This window comes from Euprymna scolopes, chromosome 41 (assembly GCF_053919585.1).
Source record: "Euprymna scolopes isolate OS-2025 chromosome 41, ASM5391958v1, whole genome shotgun sequence".
Classification (NCBI taxonomy): domain Eukaryota; kingdom Metazoa; phylum Mollusca; class Cephalopoda; order Sepiida; family Sepiolidae; genus Euprymna; species Euprymna scolopes.
The window spans coordinates 34,910,230-34,933,905 of NC_136522.1; the positions used below are offsets into that span (position 1 = coordinate 34,910,230).

Below are 23,676 nucleotides of genomic sequence, written 5' to 3' on the forward strand. Positions count from 1 at the left end.
TGGAGAGAAAAGGTCAATAAATAATATATTCAATTTTAAAACAAAAAAGTAGTGTTTTTTAGAAATTTACCTGTAAAGTTCGAAGTTTAAAACCTTTTTTTTTTAAACCACGTTGTTTGTTTTTTCTGTTGTTTCTTTTTAATAGAACCTTGGTCCTTGCTCCTTTAATTGAAAAAAAATTAGGGCTTGAATTACATTTTTCGAGTAGTTATAAGCTTGGAAAGACAGGGGGTCGAATAATTCACGCCTCCCATTTTGAAATGTCTATTAAAAAGTAAATAATTAATTTACTCACAAAAGTGTTATATATCACAAATTGAAGAGAAAAGCTCAATGAATAATATATTCAAATTTAAAACAAAAAAAGTAGTGTTTTTTAGAAATTTACCTGTAAAGTCCGAAGTTTAAAACCTTTTTAAAAAAAAACACGTTTTTTTTTAATTTGTTAATTTTTTATTTTTTAAGATGAAACCTTGGTCCTTGCTCCTTTAATTGAAAAATATATTCGGGCTTGTGTTACATTTTCGAGGAGTTATAAGCTTAGAAAGACTGGGTGGAATTATTCACTATTTTTCACGAAATTTCTGACACACCTAGCGTTGCCCGGATGCAAACATACTGACGGTCGGAAGCCTAGAGAAAAGCATTTAAATATAATGTTTAGAATGCTTTCCTGCCTGATAAGTTTATAAATACAGATATTAATGAAACAATACATCCAACTTATTTTAAAGTGATTTTAAAGCTTTTAAACTGACGCTATGGGTTCGATGAATAAAATAAAGACAAAAAATGTCTGTGGATGCGAAAACGTATGCATATCTCGAATCACATTCTGACAATCCAAACTCAGGCAATGTTGGTTTCATGGAAAAGTTTGTTAATTATGAAAAAGTGCCAAAACAATGATACTCAAAATATTGGGATATTTAAAGGACTGAAAACAGCGTGATGCAGTCACTGTTACATAGCATGAGTTCAATAGACACTCTAGCTACTGGTATTAATAAAAAGTGCTAAATCCAACTCTTATATCATATTACCGTCACACGAAGGAAAATACTTTTTATGAACATTCAACGGGTGTTTGTTAAAGGTACCTACATTGTTTAGTATAGGTTGAAGTGAGATGGACAATGTTTGAGTAAAGGAATAAAAGAAGAAATTTCTTTGCCGTTTGAAAGTGCACGAGTGGATTCAGATGAAGCTAGTCGATGCACGGCCATCTAGCGGATCAAGTCAGAAAAAAGAAAGGGCTGCCTTTCGTGGTTGTTTGCAGCAAACTTTCTGGTGATAGTCCGCGACTCTCAAAGGGACTGAAGCAGTCTTTCATGTGACTGGTTGAATACATGCGTCATACAAGCTGATTGAACAACGTATGACCAAATCACTTTGCGAGACAGAAAAATGTCATAATTTATACGTTCTACAAAACTATCGTATACAAACTATTTGGGTTTGTAACGTGATTACAGGAAAAATGGCCGCGAATTGGCTCCTAATATGCAAAGGTTTGAAAATCACTTAAAACATTATACAAAATACTGTTAAAACCTACCATTATTACCGTGACATATATTCGGTGGGTTTCTAACAGTATTTTGTATAATGTTTTAAAGTGATTTTCAAAACTTGAATATTAGGAGCCAATTCGCGACCATTTTCTTTTGTTCTCACTTAACGCTATATGTTTTTCAAACCAATTAAACGTTTTAAATTTAACTACACATTAAAATCTTTTCCAGATAGGTAGAAAAGAAACTTATCTTGAATTTTTGACCACTTTTTCGAATCTCTGTGGATTGTAAAACAAACCTGAATATTTGTTTATAAAATATATCCCTAAAGAACAAAACTCTGCAAGCCGTACGAATGCAAAGTATGGGTTTCAGCATAAAATGACCCAACGACGACGGTTGATATGTCGTAAAAGCATAGCAACAAACTGATTATGCGTTTTATTGCCTTTTCTTTCTCCCATTGTTCATTTCTTCATTTTTCTGCCTTTCTTTCCACATGACAAAAAATAAGGATGAACAAAATCAACCAGAAAAAAAAACCCGATTTACAACTGCGCAATATTCTCTACTATACGACCGATTTATTTATTCGTAACTCTATCGAAGAAGTACGAAAGTTTGCAGACAATATGGGGATCTATTTATTATTATTGGCTCACATGGAGCTTTCACACAAGTCAACAAATGATCTGATTGGAAACCTGTGGTGTTCTCTGGAGGCTGAGTGACAACAAGTCTCCCCAGACGTCCAGTTCTCTCCACCTCCTTCGATAGCATTTGCAAATGAATTTGCATCATCGCAACAGCCTCTTACCATTGATTTCTCGTCGGCAGTGGCCATTGGTTTATACTGGAACTTGAATGGCACTAAGCCTCCCCAAAGTCCCCGTTCTCTTTGCGCTTGTCCAACCGAGGTCTGGCTGGCGCTCTCTCCTCGGTCTTTTAGTTCGTCTTGACCCTTCTCAGCTCTTTGGTGTCACTTTTTTATTGGGAGGAGCGGTGGTGAAACTATGGGGGGTGCATGATGGGGGTGTAGAACTTGTAGATATGCAGATTCGGTGTTCTTCATTCCTTGTAACGCTTATTCGTTATATTGTCTTCTTGTATTATTCTCCGCATTCAAGGGTTTTCCTTAATATTTCAGTCGTTTTCATTATCGTTAGTCGTTCTACTTTTGCAGTTATTCCTCTGATTCCAATTTCTGACATTCTTTTTTCGAAGTTTTTCGGAATTGTTCCTAGTGCTCCTACTATTATCGGTACTATTTTGATTTTCTTCATCATCCAAATCCCTTTTAACTCTCTGGCTAGCTCTGTGTATTTGCTTCGTTTCTCCTTTTCTTTCATACTCACCCTGTAGTCAGCTGGGACAGCAAAGTCTAGTATTTGACAGGATTTTTCTTTCTTGTTAATTATTACAATATCTGGTCTTCTTGCTTGGATGGGTTTGTCCGTCTGTATGTCTACGTCCCATAGGATTTTGTGGTTCTCGTTTTCGAATGCTGTTGCGGGTTTATGCTTGTACTATTTGTCTGTACGCTCAAAATGCAGTCGTTTGCACAATTCCCAGTGCATCGCCCTCCTCACTTGGTCATGCCTGTTTTTGTATTCCTTTTGGGCCAGTTTGCTGCATTCACTTACTATATGGTTTATCGTTTCGTCTCTTTGTCCACAGAGTCTGCATTTGCTGTTTTCTTGTGTTTTATCGATTCTTGCTTTGATATGGTTGGTTCTTATCGAGTTATCTTGTGCTGCAGTTATTAGATGTTCAGTTTCTCGGTTTATATGTCCTTTTCGCATCCATGTCCAGGTGTTTCGTTATCCTCATCTTTTGTCATTCTTATGAATCTTCCGTGGAGTTGTTTCTCTTCCCATTTCTTTTTTCTTGTTTTGTCATTTGTCTCTCTGTTTTCTGTTTTCTGTTTTTGTTGTTTTTTTTCTGTGTCTCTCGCTGCCATAATTATCCTTTCAGTGTTTTGCGTTATGTATTTTTCTTGTACTTTTTCGTGTCCTTCACACAGTCTTCTATACAGATCAGTCCTCTCCCGCCGTCTTTCCTTTTCACGTAGAGTCTGTCAATATCGTCCTTTGGGTGTAGTGCATTATGCATAGTCATGAGTTTCCTGGTTTTCTGGTCGAGTTGTCTCAGTTCTTCTTTTGTCCATCCTATAAACGGTCCAGGGTATCTTACTAGTGATACTGTCCATGTATTTATACCTTTTATTAGGTTTCTGCTATATAATTTCGTTTCCAGGAGTATTCTTGTTCTCCTGAGGTATTCCTTTCTAATTTTCTCTTTCATTTCTGTTGCTCTGATGGTGTCCGCTTCCAAAATTCTCAAGTATTTATAGTCGTCTTGTTTCCCTAGTGCCCTCATTTCTGTTTGATTGAGTAGTTCCATGCCTTCTGTCGTTTCCAGTTTTCCCTTTCTTATAACTAGTTGTGCGCACTTTTCTATTCCAAATTCCATTTGGATATCTTGGCTGAAGATCCTGGTAGTGTTAATTAGTGTCTCTAGCTCCTTTTCGGTTCTTGAAAAAAGTTTCAAGTCGTCCATGTACATCAGGTGGTTAATTTTTTCCTCTGTATTGAAGAACTTGTATCCGGCTTGGCACTTTCTCTGAATACTGTTCAAGGGCATCATGGCTATGATGAACAGTAGTGGTGATAGTGAGTCCTCGTGGAAGATACCTCTTTGTATGTTAATTTCTGTTATGTGTTGTCCATCAGCTGTCAATTCCAGTCTCCATGTTTTCATTTCATTTTCTATTACATTAGTGATCCCACTTGGTATTTTATACATTTTTAGGCATTCTATTATCCATGATTGGGGATCCTGTCGTACGTTTTTTTTTAGTTGATCCATGCCATGGCTAAATTCTTTCTCCTCCTTTTTACCTCCTTTAGGATCTTTTGATCTATATATAGCAGGTCATGTGTTCCTCTTTTTCCTTTTTGGCATCCTTTCTGCTCCTCGGAGATGAGTCCACGGTTATTCAGGGAGTGGTAGATTTGTTCCCTCAGTTCTGCTGTCAGTATCTTCCACATAGTTGGTAAGCATGTGATTGGCCTATAGTTGCTAGGGACGGTTCCTTTCTCCGTGTCCTTCTGTAGCAGTGTAGTTCTACCTTTTGTCATCTAGTCTGGTATGCTTGCTTCCTGTATACATCTTCTCAGGTTTTGGGCTAGTCTTTCGTGTAAGGTTGTGAATTATTTTAACCAGTATGCATGTATCCCGTCGTGCTCTGATGCTCTCCAGTTTGCCATTTTTCTTAGGGTTTCCTTGCTGATTTCATTCGCTGTTCCTTCTTCTATTTGTTGTAACTCTTCTTTCATGTCTTTCAGCCATTCAACATTTTTATTGTGATCTCGTCGCTCTTCCCATATATTACTGCAGTAGAGTTTTGTTTCTGTCGGAGTTGGTTGTTCTGTTTTTGTTTTTCCTCCGTTCACATTTTGGTAGAATTGGCTTTCATTAGTTTCAAATGTTCTGTTATGTTTGCATTGTTCAGATTTATATCTATAAATATCGTATCAATCTCGCTTTTTTTGCTTTTAATTTTTGGTCCAGTTCTTCATGTTTCTTCTTTAGCCTCTCCCTGCCAGTTACATTTCCAATATTCCGTTTTCTCCACATTGCTTTCTTCCTGTTGATCATTTTTATTTCTTTTTTATGTTTGTGCATTTGAGTTTCTAGTCTTATTTCCCATCCAGGTTTTGTCGGTCCGCTTGTCCCCGGTTGTTTTTCTGATTTGAGATTCATACTTACCATTTTGGCGCCTGCGTAAATGAGGTTGTTTAAGTCTGTGATTGTATTTGTTGGGATATGTGGGAGGAACTTGTTAACCTTCTCTGTTTCTGTTAATTTCTTCTGCTATTGGTTTCTTAACGATGAGAGCTTTGTTTTTTTCCTCGTTCATCAGCTGTATTATTTTGTTTATTTCATTTGCTTCGTTCTCTGTTAGTTCTGTTTCATTGTTCTCGGTTTCCATGTTTGTAGACTTCGTTCTTTGTTGGTCCTCGGCCTTTGGTGTTTTTACTTGTGAGGCTTCAACTTGTGGAGTTGCTCTACATGTAGTTCCGTTGGGGATGCTTCTTGTTCAGTTTCATCATTTATTTTTCGCTGAATTTCTGTTAGTTCTAGTTTAGAGAGCCAACCTTTCTTGAATATCAGTCTTGCTTGGTCCGCAATTCTTTGTTCTGTTGTATGGTAGTCACTGGATAGGTCCCATAGTTCTTTCATTCATTTCCGATAACCTCCATATCTATATTTAGGATGACTTCTATAGTAGCATTCCATTACGAGTCTATTATCTTTTGTTGTCCATTTCTTTCTTCGTTTTTTTTTTCTTCATTTTGATGGTTATCATGGCTATTCTGTGTTTGTTTGGTATCATTTTGTTCTTTGAAAGTAGAGGTTATACTTACCTGTTCAGCGTCCATGTTATTTGAGTTTCTGAAACTAGAAAGTTGCCCACGACCGGGTTCCCCATGCTGGCTACCGAAGGAGCACTTGCCGATCCTGACACCCAGATCTTTCTTCCTGGTCCCATGGTTTGGATAATTTGTAATTGACATTTTTCATATTTGGTATTTGTGGCAGCACCGAGCCCAGAATTGTGTTACCTGTGGTTCTGACGCAGGGATAGTGTAAAGCTCTCATGTATACAAGAGGTATCGTGCACTATCACACATACATATGGGACATGAACAAAAAAGAAAAGAAAAGAAAAATGAATAAATAAATAAATAGATAAATAAATAAAATAAAAATTTAAAACAATTTAAATTTCCAAGTATTCTACTTAGTAAAAGTCAGAAGTAATGCTCTGAAAGAGGGCGTTTGAAGATAGATCTACCTTACACCATACTGCTTAGCCGCTGGAAATGTTGGATGGGAAAAGAGGAAGGCAATTTTCCCCGTCGTTGTGGTAATATTTTATTCCCTCGTTCAGAGACGAGGCAAATTTCTACGTCTATATCGGTAAAAGGACTGGTTTCTGTTATAAATTCGAACTAACATTTAACTAGATAATTCGCCAGTCGCCCGTCGGGTTATTTTTGTATTCAATTTTAGAGGATTTTCATTAAATTTGCATTAACAAATAGAATTATGCGTTTATATCGAAACACAGACTGTTTTCTGACATAAATTCGAAGTAAAATTTAACTTTTTTTTTAACAAAAAAGGAGGAAACTCACATTTCGTTGATTTCTTTAAAAGAGTTTTCTTCTTCTTCTTCTTCTTCTTATTATTATTATTATTATTATTAGTAGTAGTAGTAGTAGTAGTAGTAGTAGTAGTAGTAAATAATAGTACTATTTGCACACAAGTCATTATCAGTGATCGTTCACTGACAATACTACATGGTATTCCCTGGAGACTGAATAACAAAATATTCCCCACATTTGCAGCACTCTCCTCCTCATAACTGTATACTTCGATTTACAAATTTATTTTGCGTTATTTTAACAACCGTTTACCCTTGATTTGTCCCTATCAACCATTGTTGGTCTTCTCTAAAGTTTGGTGGTAATAAGCCTCCACAGGGCTCCAGTACTCTCCGCATCCCTCTGGTGAAGTCTGGTTGGTGCTCTCCTTCCTCGATCTTTCCATTTTCTCTGGCCGATCATGACCACTTCGTGTGGTAGCAATCGAGGCTAATACCACCACATTCGTGTGCGTTTTTTTTTTAAAGAGAGTGGTAGCGTTTTTTTTTTTTGTTTTTTCAAAATTTCTGTCACTTGTAATTCACTTGTAATTCACTTTTAATTCACTTGTAATTCACTTGTAATTCACTTGTAATTCACTTTTAATTCACTTTTAATTCACTTGTAATTCACTCTTTCTATATTAATTGTTCTATTTTCATTTTATATTGCATGTGGTTGATCAGCCTTACCAGATGACGTAGGTTGGTTTCCTTGGTAATTCAACTAATTTCAATAATGCATTATATTGTGATTTACATTTCTTCTAATCTGTTTTTTTTTTTCAAACTTTTAAAAACTGTTTCTTGTATCGCTACAAGTTCTTCTTTATGTTCTTAACTTAATCCCCAAAGTTGAGGAATATTTTAGCGTGTATTTTGTATGATTATGATATTAAATCAGCTTTAGTAGAATACTAGATTTTTAGAGTTTTGCTAATAATGATGTTTACAATTAATTTGAATATTATTTATAAAATGGATGTGCAATATAAACATGGGTAAAATCATGAAATTATTGACTACGAAACAAAGACAATTGAAGGACGAATAAAATGGTTATTGCGTATCAGCATTTAATAATTAGAAAAGGGTTAATAATTAAAAAAGGGTTAATAATTAGAAAAGGGTTAATAATTAGAAAAGGGTTAATAATTAGAAAAGGGTTAATAATTAGAAAAGGGTTAATAATTAGAAAAGGGTTAATAATTAGAAAAGGGTTAATAATTAGAAAAGGGTTAATAATTAGAAAAGGGTTAATAATTAGAAAAGGGTTAATAATTAGAAAAGGGTCAATAATTAAAAAAGGGTTAATAATTAGAAAAGGGTTAATAATTAGAAAAGGGTTAATATGCCTTAAACACGTAAAACCAATCAAAGACTAGTTCACAATACGTGTTCAATTTATTTAATCTTAAAGACAAAAAAATGTAATTTTCGATCAATTTCAGCGAATTTCATATTTAATCTAATCAACAGTTCTTTTTTTAGTTACTAATATCATAGAGGAAGTGAGAGAAGCACGCACAGTGTGTGTGTGTGTGTGTGTGTGTGTGTGTGTGTGTGTGTGTGTGTGAAAGAGAGAGAGAGAGAGTCCCAAGTTCCTACTGACCCCGAATTTCGAATTTCACTACTAAATACACTTTTTAATCCCTTGTTGTTAAGCGATTTCCCCTAGCGAACCCTGTTTGAGTTTCATACACAACATTGTTTCCATAGCATGCTTTATAATCACTGTATTAAAAAACACGGCAGATAAAAAATGGATAAGACGCCAGTCTATTAAAACGCCATTCAAAACATACAAATGCAACAAGAAAGTAAAAAAGGGAAACGGAACTAACCTTTATTTTGATGACGTGAGTGTCTTAGAAATCGACTATTTCCATTTGATAGTTTTTCTGTCGTCTGATGGAGATTCGGATCTCTCGAAGCTTCTACCATCATCACTATTATTGATAACTCTAAAAAATAATAGCAAACATTATATTTATATATTATGAGCTGACAAATATCCGCCACACGAAAAACGCATCGGTTAGGTTTAACTACTTTACTAGAGAGAAAAAAAGAAGTGACTTAATGGATATTTTTCAAATAACTGATGAGATTTTTAGATGATTTGTTTTGTTTGGATTGTAACAATAGTGAACGCAACAATTACTCTGCTACAAAAAATATAAAAAGAAGGTAATGCCTGGGAGGATGACTTCATGAACACAGAACATAGATTAGACTATCCTTGCCACAACAAAAAGGAGAAGTAATCCCTTGAGAATGGTCATGATCATAGAACAGATACTGCACTATACTCTATAAAATGCAAGCAGTAATACATGGTATCATAACAAACCAACATATACAATATTACCCGTCCTCAAAAGAAAAGGTAATGCCTGGGAATATTGTTTTATGACAACAGAACCGATACTACACGACACCATCCGTGAATTGAGCCTTACAAGATAGTTTCGGCTAAATCTGTAATATTAATGAAAGTAATAGTATAGCTTCGGCATCAGACAGCAAATCTGCATTAGTAAAAGATATTACCAAAATAGTTACGCATAGTAAACTGAAGTGCTGCATTTTTCTTTTTATTCTATTGAATTATTATCATCCCGTGTGTCTCTCTTACCCATCTGTACGTAACTTTAATAAAAATGTTCATTGAATTCTTTTGTCATTAATCAAATAGTCATTGGAATAAAAACTAAAATAAGGGAAAGCTGAAACTTAAAAAACAAAAATGAGTTATAAAAAGAAATCTTAAACGTATTTTTATTTTAAATTATTTTTTATTAAAGTCCCTCACTCTCACCTGGAAATGTGTCTTCACTTACAATACAGGTAAAAAAACAAAAAAACAACAGCAACAACAACAACAACAACAACAACAACAGCAATAGCAACAACAATGAGTCACACGAGAAACGGTCATACAACTTTATTAATATCATCCCCATACACACGTTTTTGCATGGTTGAATCATCTGTAAGCAATAAGTCCATGTTTGCAATCAGCAGCGAAATATTCATAACTCGTAAACCTGCCGCATCAAGTAGGTAAAAGTTCTCTCCCAACGGTAAGTAAGTAAACCATTGTTTACCAGTGACCGCTGACCGTGCGAAAAGCAATCGCGATGAAATGTGCTGAATCAGGTGTTGAAATATGACATTCTTCGCGCGTTTTCTTTTTAATTTATTTTTTTTTATATCTCAAAACGCACGTTATTAAAAGCCGTGTGGATAAAATTCGCTTTCAGAGAGATTAGATTGCGTAATTTTTAGGCGTGTCCATACATGTCTGTTAGAGGCTTTGTTCGTCAGTATGTTTCATTGTTTCAGTTCCAAACAGCACACGTACACGGTTAGGGTCAGAAAGTTACCACAGTGGCAATCATAATAGACTGGCAGGGATACTAAGTGTTGGCCGGGTTATGGATGACTGTAACAGAATTAGCAATAACCGAAATGAGGGGAAATAGAGAGCTTACCTCGGATGCGTCTGTTGTGTTTCGGCCTGAGCGGAAGAGAGAGTTCCAAGATTGACCCCATGTGATTCTCGTAGAATTGCGTCTACTCTCACGCGATTATGCAAATATATAATTCCTAGCCGCTATAAAGGCAGGACGCTGGAAAGCAGTGGGGGTGTCCGGCAGATTGTGTGTAGGTGGTTCTGGCGATTGGATTGTTCTTTGTGACGAACCACGTGTCTGCGAGAAGTGAGTTTTTTTTCTGCTTTTTTTCTCTACGGTTATTACAGCCAAGAAACCCCTCTCTTCTAGAGGTGGGCGATATTGACTATTTCCTATCTGTGTTCCTGATTATTTTTTGCCTACTACATTTTGTTTCAATGACAAAACAGAAGAGTTAAGAACAGTGTACGTAACACCTTTCTTTAAAACATCTCTGTTTTACTCTCTTTCTCTTTCTTGCTCCATCTCTCTGATGAATTCTTCATCGTCATCAATCTCTCATGTTTTTTTTATATAAATTACTCATTTCAATTAATTTAGTTTCAAGGCCAGTTAAACAAAAAGAAAAAAAATAATACACAATTACATAAGATTTATATATAACTAGCAGGTATACCCGGCGTTGCCAGCTACCATAAAAGTATACAAAAAAGTGTTTATTTGTAACTGAAACAATTGGATAATAAGTACTTCCACCTGTTTCCAATAATACTAAAGGAAAGTAATTATAAATTATATTTAAATGTCACCCCGTGCTCCAAAACTGATAATAATCTGTCAATTAGTTTTGGTGTGAATTTTATTTAAACAAATATAAAATATTTAATGCAGTGCATTCAATAGTATGCCGACGAATCGTGCTGAAATAATAACGTTACTATTTGGGAGGAGGCTTTGTTAACTAATCTGTTCTTAAATATGTCATGGGGACTTATGCAGAAAACGGATTGTGATATTTTTTTTTAAATCCAGTTCTTATGGCTTGATTTGTTTATTAACATGTGAGGTGAACGTACAGATTAGTTAAAGAACTCCTTTCCCTTTCCCACGAGTATCTACATATGTTTGTGTGTGTATGCGTGCATACGTTACAGAATACGCAGGGCATAGGCTACAGTCGGGGATAATAATTTAAATATATTTTTAAAAAACGGCACAATAAAATTGTGTAAGAAAGGAAAAGAAATCCAAAAGAAATTAATTGATAATTAAAAAATAGAATGTTAAGACGAAGAAGAAGAGGAAAAAGAAGAAATATCATCGCATTGTCAGATGCATGCTCAACCGAATACACGCACACAAACACACTCATGCACGAACTATATAAGAACCATTAGTGAAGGAAAATATGCGGTGTGGGAGAGATAGGGGGGAGATTAACCCCTTTACACACAATGTGGACCCCGTAGAATAATAAGGAACTACAGCTACAAAGCAATTATTAAAGTGATTTGTATCGATCGCACACACACACACACACACACACACACACACACACACACACACACACACACACACACACACACACACACACACGCCTGTAATGAACTATGCATTAAATGAACTTGACGCCGGGCGAAATAATATGTTTCTTAATGACGCCATAATTTAATTAAAGTAACCATTCTTTTATAAAGAAAGAACTGGATTCCAGAATATGAGAATTCTCAGAGCTCAGTTAATGAGATTATACAGATTTTTGCAGAGGATCCTTGATTATTTATTAATCGGAAATTGGAAAGATTATGATAGGGTTATGTATGCATGAGCCAGTTATGGTCGGTGTAATCACAGAATCCATAGAACGTGTAGAATTCATCCCAGTGACAACTGGTAGCAGTGATAGGACTAAATATTTAGAGAGAAAAATAGAGACTCCTTCCTTTAACGATGTTGAGATTGCGATGGTGTTACTCGTAGAATGCAATGTAGTATTTTATTATCAGAGCTAAATGTATCTAAAACAGACTTCGAAAGCTACACACAAGAAGAAGAAGAAGAAATGTTATCGCATTGTCAATAGTTATTAGCCTAGATGTATTAAATGTATATGTGGCATCTGTTGTTGCAAGTCTAAAGGAGAATTGCTGCGGCTACTTTATTAATATAGAGATAATATTGTATTATTTTTCTTTCTTTTAGTTTACCTAGCAATTTATAGAGGCCTCAGAGATCGAGAAGTTAAAATAGTGGTGATGAAAGACGAATCGCAAGATCTCCAGGACGCTTTCTAAAAGCTTTATTCGAGGTAAAATGGAGGATTCAGCTTAATGCAAGCCAGGAATATGGAAAGGAACATACAGAGGTTTGGAATACTAAACGGCGGATTAAAGTGAAAGCTTTGTCTCCAGCCATATCTTCAAAATACGAGGATATGCAAAAAAGGGGAACGAAATTGAAAGTAAGGGGCCAGAAAATAAAACCTGGTGAGAGAGATATGGAGATAGTGGCATTGACAGACTGATATGTAGCATGCGTGGCCTCCATAATTGTCTGACAAAAACCATTTGCTTTTATTATCTATTGTTCCTTTGTTAACCATTTGCCGTCTCACATCACAGGTCAGAAACTCGAAGGTTTACATCACAGGTCAGAAACTCGAACGATTACATCACAGGTCAGAAACTCGAACGATTACATCACAGGTCAGAAACTCGAACGTTTACCTTAAAGGTCAAAAACTCGAACGTTTACCTCACAGGTCAGAAACTCGAAGGTTTATATCACAGGTCAGAAACTCGAACGATTACATCACAGGTCAGAAACTCGAACGATTACATCACAGGTCAGAAACTCGAAGGTTTACATCACAGGTCAGAAACTCGAACGATTACATCACAGGTCAGAAACTCGAACGATTACATCACAGGTCAGAAACTCTAAGGTTTATATCACAGGTCAGAAACTCGAACGATCACATCACAGGTCAGAACCTCGAAGGTTTACATCACAGGTCAGAAACTCGAAGGTTTACATCACAGGTCAGAAACTCGAACGATTACATCACAGGTCAGAAACTCGAACGTTTACATCACAGGTCAGAAACTCGAACGTTTACCTCACAGGTCAAAAACTCGAACGTTTACCTCACAGGTCAGAAACTCGAAGGTTTATATCACAGGTCAGAAACTCGAACGATTACATCACAGGTCAGAAACTCGAACGATTACATCACAGGTCATAAACTCGAACGATTACATCACAGGTCAGAAACTCTAAGGTTTTCATCACAGGTCAGAAACTCTAAGGTTTACATCACAGGTCAGAAACTCGAACGATTACATCACAGGTCAGAAACTCGAACGATTACATCACAGGTCAGAAACTCTAAGGTTTACATCACAGGTCAGAAACTCGAACTTTTACATCACAGGTCAGAAACTCGAACGATTACATCACAGGTCAGAAACTCGAACGATTACATCACAGGTCAGAAACTCGAACGTTTACATCACAGGTCAAACACTCGTTCGTTTACATCACAGGTTAGAAACTCGAACGATTACATCACAGGTCAAATGTTCGTTTACATCACAGGTCAGAAACTCGAACGATCACATCACAGGTAAGAACCTCGAAGGTTTACATCACAGGTCAGAAACTCGAATGATTACATCACAGGTCAGAAACTCGAAGGTTTACATCACAGGTCAGAAACTCGAACGATTACATCACAGGTCAGAAACTCGAACGATCACATCACAGGTCAGAACCTCGAAGGTTTACATCACAGGTCAGAAACTCGAAGGTTTACATCACAGGTCAGAAACTCGAACGATTACATCACAGGTCAGAAACTCGAACGTTTACATCACAGGTCAGAAACTCGAACGTTTACCTCACAGGTCAAAAACTCGAACGTTTACCTCACAGGTCAGAAACTCGAAGGTTTATATCACAGGTCAGAAACTCGAACGATTACATCACAGGTCAGAAACTCGAACGTTTACATCACAGGTCAGAAACTCGAAGGTTTACATCACAGGTCAGAAACTCGAACGATTACATCACAGGTCAGAAACTCGAACGATTACATCACAGGTCAGAAACTCTAAGGTTTTCATCACAGATCAGAAACTCTAAGGTTTACATCACAGGTCAGAAACTCGAACGATTACATCACAGGTCAGAAACTCGAAGGTTTATATCACAGGTCAGAAACTCGGACGATCACATTACAGGTCAGAAACTCGAAGGTTTACATCACAGGTCAGAAACTCGAACGATTACATCACAGGTCAGAAACTCGAACGATTACATCACAGGTCATAAACGTTTATTACTTATCGTCCGTATGTGTTCAATAAAATTCATTGTGTTACTCAACTCTTTGTTTGATGACGTATTCCACCTCGGATTCATCGAAATCCACGATATAACGATTACGAAAATGTTTACTCGTGTGAATTAAGTCTGTGAATATATCCAATGTTGTAAAGTTGGTGGTTTCTTTTAAGTGCGAGGATGAAAAGTCTCTCTGCTTTGTTTTATCTCTGATTAGGAAATAATATTGATCAGGAATAAATATTAAAATTGTTTTAAATCGATTGAATATATTTTAAAAATATGAGCCAATAATTGACCTAAATCACTGTCGAAGCAAATGTATTTTTCTCAACGGAGTAGAAGTAAAAATTCACTTTATAAGATTATTGTGATAGTTAATCATTTTTTTTATTTACCTCATTTTTATTGGTGATTGTTTATCTTCTATTTTTTTAATTTGATATTTCTTTCTTTTATATGTTGATATAAAATAGTCTTTGCCTGCTCTCTTTTTACAACTCTCCCTTTCTTTCTTTCTTTCTTTCTTTCTTTCTGTCTGTCGGCCTCTCTCTCTCTCTCTCTTTCTATCTCTCTCTCTCTCTCTCTCTCTCTCTCTATATATATATATATATATATATATATATATATATATATATATTAGTGTTGGGACGATTAATCAGAATCAGGAATCAGAAAAATCGGAAGATTTCGGACTATTGGAATCGGTATCGAAATCGGAAAAATAGATGCCTATTTTCCGATGCCAAAAGGATTCTTTTAATTGTCTTTTTTATTTGATTTTGTTCAAAGTAAAATCTTCCAATTGCTGATAATAATGATAAAATAATAAATATTTATTGATTTTAAAATACCAGTGAAGCTAAAGTCGATGGATCACTCTCCCCACATGTATTTTGACGGTTTGATAAATATCTGCATATTTAACGTGTTTCTACGGAAATCGGGGAAAATAACAATCTTATAGTTAAATAGTCAGAGATTTATAAAGAATCTGAATCTGAATCGGTAATTGTATCGGGATCGGGAATTTATCACGGAATCGGTAATTGTATCAGAATCGGGAAAAATATTGAAATCGTCCCTTCACTAATATATATATATATATATATATATATATATATATATATATATATATATATATATATCGATAATATAATATTTTTAAAACAAATATTAACAATTATTTTTGTTCGTTAAGACAGCGTGTCATGCTTACACTATCATCAGTGTAGAAAGTGACAATTATGCAGGTGGGTAGATTTGAACCCAGTCACAAAATCACCCTAGACTTCATAGGTTGGTATTCTACTTCCAGGCTACGAGAAGTTAACACATAAATTTTTCTTAATTCCCTGACACTCGCGGTACACGATAGTCAGCTTCACTTTCTCGGAAAAACTTATAAGACTCAACACTTGTTACATTTGTTGCATGTGTCCGACAACGTTCAAAACAATAAAAAGTGATCTGTTTATTTCGATCGAAAGATTTCGCAAAGCCATCATGTGTTTACTTTTGTTTCTGAATTATTTTGTTACCTTTTTTATTTTCATTCCAACGGCTTGGCCTAAAGAAGCCTAGCTGAAGTATGTATATACTTATACATACTTATGTTTGTAGAAATAAAAACATATGCTTTATATATATATATATATATATATATATATATATATATATATATATATATGTGCATGTGTATGTGTGTATCTAGAGGGGAAAAGACGCGATAGATTCTTGAGAGGTGGAGGAGATAAAGAGTGAATATATGGTTTAGTGTAACGGTATTATTTTCGTCCAGTTGAAACCGGTCCTCAAGTGGGTTTTAATACCACTTTCTTTCAGGATAAACAATGTCCACAAGTGAAATGTAATTTATTCCTTGAAGGGTAATACCAAATAAACAGACAATTTGCATTTCCACTCCCCGAGCCGAAAGTAAATGATCGCATTCACTAAGAAATTTGAACCTACTATGATTTGATATGAATATATGTTCAAGTCTAAAGACTAAAAATTGAGAGAGTAGTTAGGTGGAGACTGTTACACGCACACACACACACACACACACACACACACACACACACACACACACACACACACACACACACACACACATTAATCTGTGGATACAAACTTAGCTAGGTTATTATATAATCTCAAATATATTGGACTGGTCGAAAAATATAGATAAATGTACTTAAAAATATTGATTTATAGTTAATTATTACTGATAGAAAATGCAAGAAATTCGTATGCGCTATACGTCAAGTTTAAAGTAGCTGATCAGCGGCTTGGCTTCCACCGGCTTTGGCGAATGATGCATAGTGTCCTTCATCCCTACCATCATCAATAAACCTGAGGTAATCTCGTCAGCATCTTACAAAGCAAAACTTTTGCCAAGCACTTTGCAGCAAATTCTATCCTATGCGATCAGGGCCGCCTACCTCACGTATTTCCTCCTGTTACTGAAAACACTATGCGACATACAAATATCTGTACCTGATGTTCCTAAGACATATCAAACACTTTGATTCTAGTAAAGCAACTGGCCTTGACGGCATTCCAGTTGTAGTGCTCAAAAAACTTCAACCGGAACTAGCTCTCATACTTACAAAGTTGTTTAAACATCAGGGGAGAAATGCTTCCCAACACTTTGGAAAACTCCATCAGTCTGTCACGTATTTAAAAATTTCGGAAATCATCTTCCTCTCAGTATGGAACAATCAGTCTTCTGTGCGTCATGCTGAAATCTGCGATAAACAGAGAAATGGTCAACCGCCACAGCAAAAATAATCTACTCAGTGACATGCAATATAGTATACTGCCCCAGTAGGCATCTCGCTGCCGATGCACTCCTCTATCTGCATAAGAGCTAGATAATCCTAAAATAGAGTACTAGTGACACATTTGAGTAGGAGCTGCTTGGCAACTAGCTACTATTCTTCCTTCATAAATTTCAAAACTGACTTCAAAACCTGTGAAGCCAGTTCTCTTTCCTGCAACCTTATTTTCCACAGCAGAGACTCCGCTAGCCTATATCTACTCCATCGCTATTTCCATGGCAAGTGCTCAGCTGAACTACAATCTATACCCCTCCCTTGAAAAACTTTTACAAAAAAACTCAACTAGCTACTACCACTATATATGATATCCCACACGCTCTTTCTGTGCCTAAATCTAAATGCAGATTCATTGAACAAAGCTTTTTTCCCAGAACTATCGCCTTTGGAACACTGTTCCATTGGTCTGTTTCTCGGTTGAATACAACATGGTAGCCTTCAAATCCAATATAAACAAGTTCTTATCCTCGAGCGACCTACATTAAATTATAGTCTACATTACATTAGAGTTTACATTACATAATAGTCAACATTTCATTATAGTTTACATTCATTAGGGTCCACATTACATTATAGTCCACATTACATTATAGTAACATTACATTATAGTCAACATTAAATTATAGTAACATTACATTATAGTCTACATTAAATTATAGTCCACATTACATTATAGTCTGCATTATATTATAGTTTACATTACATTATAGTCCACATTACATTATAGTCCATATTACATTATAGTCCATATTATATTCTAGTCCACATTGAATTGTTGTTTACATAATATTATAGTCTACATTACATACAAAGTCCACATTATATTAAAGTACCCATTGCATTATAGTCCACATTACATTACAGTCCACATTATATTATCGTACACATGACATTATTTTTCACATTACATCATAGTCCACATTATATTATAGTCCACATTACATTATAGTCCACATTATATTATAGTGCACATTGAATTATAGTTTACATTACATTATACTCCACATTATATTACAGTCTACATTATATTATAGTCCACATTATACTATAGTTCACATTACATTATAGTCCACATTACATTATAGTCTACATTACATTATAATCTCAATTACATTATAATCTACATTGTATTATGGTCTACATTACATTATAATTTACATAACATTATAGTCCACATTGCATTATAATCCACAATACATAATTATCCACATTACATTATAGTCCACATTACATTATAATTTACATTATATTACATTATAGTCTACATTACATTATAGTCTACATTAGATTATAGTCCTTATTACAGTAGAGTCCACATGACATTATATTCCACATTACATTATAGTCCACATTGCATATATTGCATCATATTCTACATTATATTATAGTCTACATTGCTCTGCATGGAACCTTCTTTTGATTTTTTGTAATTGTATTTAAATAATGGCTTAACTTAAAGTTTAAAATGCAAAAGTCAAGTATCATTGTTCGGTCGTGCTCTAAGCAGAAACATTCATTTCAAACGCGCTCCTTTCTTATTGAAGAATCAGCTATTGAGTTTATTCAATTATTTTTCACAATTACTTCAATTTTAGTTAAACGTATAAAAATAATGTATCATGGTTCAATTTAGCTCTAAAAAGAAATAATTATTTGGAACACACCCTTGTCCTAAAAAAATTACATGTGATTTTTTAGGCTGTTTTTTTCAATTGTGACAGAACTTTTCAAATGAGCTAGTGATGTTAGGTTGTCTAAAATTGTAAACTTTCGTAAAAATCTGACTTTTTTAAAAATTGGATTGTTTCGATTATCCATTTTCGATACTTATCGAAAGCATTCCGGTACAAAGCCTATGTAAGAACACTCTCAGATAGATCAAGTACGTTTGTTTGAAAAAGTTTAAAAATCGACCTAGCCGTTTTGGAATCCACAAGAAACGAACCTACACACACACAAAAATCCTTAAATATATATTATTATTGAATATTATTAAATATATATTATATATATATATATATTATTATATTATTATATATATATTATTATATATATATATATTATATATATTATTATATATTATTATATATATATATATGTGTGTGTGTGTGTGTGTGTGTGTGTGTGTGTGTGTGTGTGTGTGTGTGTGTGTGTGTGTGTGAATAAATATATGAAATAATGTAACCAGTTAAATTAAAAAATAAATAAATATACATATAAGTGTAGGGAAAGGTGTAAGAGAACATACGCTGAGAGAGGGTTAGGGTTAGGGTTAGGGTTAGGTTTATAGAAGATAGAAATGTAGTAAGAGAAAGCTCACTTATTGTTAAAACATACGATTTTGTAGGTTGGGCCTTTTCGTCTGATTAGAATCATTATAATAGAATAAAAACAACTAAGGAATATTTTATCATGTAGTTGTGGGAATAAATTATATAGAAAAAATGATTTTAGAGAAGCAAACGATGATTAAACGAGCATTTATCTCCCATCTCTCTCTCTCTCTCTCTCTCTCTCTCTCTCATATATATATATATATATATATATATATATATATATATTTACAGAATATAAGATGATAAAATGATTTTCACAGTCAAACAACGAACGTCGCAGTTAACACAAGCCATGAAAATAAACAAACCGAAAGTCAAAACTCGAGTTTCACCATTATTTGGGCTCAACAGTTCAACACGTCCGAACTCGGGATTCAAAATCCGAATCTCCTGCATGCGAGACGAGTACTCTACTACTTGAGGAACCGCGCAACACACAGGAAAGTCTATTAAACTGGAGACTTGGACTTTCGGTATGTCGATTTAAAAAATAACTAAGAGCCAATTATCCGTTAAAAAATAACTAAGAACCAGTTATCCGTTAAAAAATAACTAAAAACAAATTATCCGTTAAAAAATAACTAAGAACCAATTATCGTTAAAAATAACTAAGAACCAATTATCCATTAAAAATAACTAAGAACCAATTATCCGTTAAAATAACTCAGAACCAATTATCCGTTAAAAATAACTCAGAACCAATTATCCGTTAAAAAATAACTAAGAACCAATTATCCGTTAAAAAATAACAAAGAACCAATTATCCTTTGAAAATACCAAAGAACCAATTATCCGTTAAAAAATAACTAAGAACCAATTATCCGTTAAACAAACACAATGAGCCAATTATCCGTTAAAAAATGACAAAAAACAAATTATCCTTTGAAAATACCAAAGAACCAATTATCCATATAAAATTAACTAGGAACCAATTATCCGTTACAAAAGAACAAAGAACCAATTATCAGTTAAAAAATAACAAAGAAACAATTATCCATTAGAAAATAACAATGAACCAATTATTCATTAAAAAATGATAATGAATCAATTATTCATTAAAAAATAACTAAGAACCAATTATCCATTAAAAATAACAAAGAACCAATTATCAATTAAAAAATAACAAAGAACCAATTATCCATTAAAAAATTACAAAGAACGAATGATCCATTAAAAATAACTAAGAACCAATTATCCATTAAAAAATAACAAAAGAACCAATTATCCTTAGAAATTAACAAAGAACCAATCATCTGGTAAAAATAACTAAGAACCAATTATCCCTTAAAAAATTACTTAGAACCAGTTATCCGTTAAAAAATAACTAAGAACAAATTATCCGTAAAAAAATAACTAAGAACCAATTATCCGTTAAAAATTACTAATGTCCAATTATCCATTAAACATAACAAAGAACCAATTATCCATTAAAAAATAACTAAGAACCAATTATCTGTTAAAAAATAACTAAGAACGAATTATCCGTAAAAAAATTACTAAGAAGCAATTATCAGTTAAAAAATAACAAAGAACCAATTATCTATTAAAAATAACTAGGAACCAATTATACAATTAAAAAATAACAAACAACCAATTCTCCGTTAAAATATAACTAAGAACCAATTATCAGTTAAAAAATTACTAAGAACCAATTATCCGTTAAAAAATAACTTAGAACCAGTTATCCGTTAAAAAATAACTAAGAACCAATTATCCGTAAAAAAATAACTAAGAACAATGATCGTTAAAAATAACTAAGAACCAATTATCGTTAAAATATCTAAGAACCAATTATCCGTTAAAAAATAACAAAGAACCAATTATCAAGTAAAACATAATTAAGAATCAATTATCCGTTAAAAAATAACTAAGAACCAATTATCCTTTAAAAATAACAAACAACCAATTATCCGTTAAAAAATAACTAAGAACCAATTATCCGTTAAAAAATAACAAAGAAACAATTATCCGTTAAAAATAACTAAGAACTAATTATCCTTTGGAAATAACAAAGAACCAATTATCCATTAAAAAATAACTAAGATCCAATTATCCATTAAAAATAACAAAGAACCAATTATCCTTTGAAAATAACTAAGAACCAATTATCCGTTAAAAATAACAAAGAACCAATTATCCGTTAAAAATTAACTAAGAACCAATTATCTGTTAAAAATAACTTAGAACCAGTTATCCGTAAAAAATAACCAAGAACCAATTATCCCTAGAAAATAACTAAAAACCAATTATCGTTAAAAATAACTAAGAACCAATTATCCATCAAAAATAACTAAGAACCAATTATCCTTTGAAAATAACAAAGAACCAATTATCCGTTAAAAAATAACTAAGAACCAATTATCCTTTAAAAAATAACTAAGAACCAATTATCCGTTAAAAATAACTAAGAACCAATTTTCCGTTAAAAAATAACTAAGAACCAATTATGCGTTAAAATAACAAGGAGCAATTATCCTTTTAAAAATAACAAAGATCCAATTATCATTAAAAAATAACAAAGAACCAATTATCGTTAAAAAAAATTACAAAGAACCAATTTTCGTTAAGAAATAACTAAGAACCAATTATCCGTTAAAAAATAACAAAGAACCAATTATCCGTTAAAATAACAAGGAGCAATTATCCTTTTAAAAATAACAAAGAACCAATTATCATTAAAAAATAACAAAGAACTAATTATCGTTAAAAAAATTACAAAGAACCAATTTTCGTTAAGAAATAATTAAGAACCAATTATCCGTTAAAAAATAACTAAGAACCAATTATCCGTTAAAATAACAAGGAGCAATTATCCTTTTAAAAATAACAAAGAACCAATTATCATTAAAAAATAACAAAGAACTAATTATCGTTAAAAAGATTACAAAGAACCAATTTTCGTTAAGAAATAACTAAGAACCAATTATCCGTTAAAAAATAACTAAGAACCAATTACCCGTTAAAATAACAAGGAGCAATTATCCTTTTAAAAATAACGAAGAAGAAATTATCATTAAAAATAACAAAGAACTAATTATCGTTAAAAAATTACAAAGAACCAATTTTCGTTAAGAAATAACTAAAAACCAATTATCCGTTAAAAAATAACTAAGAACCAAGTATCCGTTAAAATAACAAGGAGCAATTATCCTTTTAAAAATAACTAAGAACCAATTATCATTAAAAATAACAAAGAACCAATTATCCATTAAAAATAACAAAGAACCAATTATCCGTTAAAAATAACAAAGAACCAATCATCGTTAAAAAAATTACAAAGAACCAATTTTCGTTAAGAAATAACTAAGAACCAATTATCATTAAAAAATAACAAAGAACCAATTATCCATTAAAAAATAACAAAGAACCAATTATCCGTTAAAAATAACAAAGAACCAATCATCGTTAAAAAAATTACAAAGAACCAATTTCCGTTAAGAAATAACTAAGAACCAATTATCCGTTAAAAATAACAAAGAACCAATCATCGTTAAAAAAATTACAAAGAACCAATTTTTGTTAAGAAATAACTAAGAACCAATTATCGTTACAAAAACAGTTGCCGTTTTACTGCCGTCGATGGAAGAAATTCAACATTTACACTAAATCAAATTGTTTCTTCAGTTTTATAAATTGCTTATGTATTAGATTGGCAATTAAGTTCTTGCCGTTTTTTAAATCTACATTTAAAAAAAAGATAAAATTTAATCAATGATGTATTCTTTATTCATGTTCACAACTGTTTTTCAACGTTCAACAAGATTGATTTTGACTCGAAAAATAAAATACAACAAATATTTTTTTCAAAACACAATACATTTAAAATTAAGGCAACAACTTAGTTTCCAACCCACTATATGAATGTGATAGGAAAGTGAACATTATTTTCTGACAATATCAAAATTGAATTAATTTTGATGTCAGAAAATGATCATCAAAGAAAACGACTTTACCGCTCTCTCGTTTTAACTAAATAGAATTGCACAGCTTTTTCTTCTCGTTCCA

General features: G+C 33.3%; 1 protein-coding gene across 3 annotated transcripts in view; it reads right to left on the reverse strand.

Moving 5' to 3' along the window:
* LOC145266468 (uncharacterized) overlaps positions 1-23,676 on the reverse strand; it is a 135,603-nt gene that overhangs the window by 71,002 nt on the left and 40,925 nt on the right. For 2 of the 3 annotated variants that reach the window (XR_013864720.1, XM_080122151.1), the window contains exons 2-3: positions 17,108-17,245; positions 8,574-8,693 (exon numbers count right to left, since the gene is read on the reverse strand). Coding sequence is in view for 2 of the 3 variants with exons in the window: in XM_080122151.1 (XP_079978277.1) it covers positions 8,574-8,676 (103 nt within the window). In the remaining variant the exon portion in view is untranslated. The remainder of the gene's footprint in view (positions 1-8,573; positions 8,694-17,107; positions 17,246-23,676) is intronic. The other variant, XM_080122150.1, reaches the window with a different exon arrangement.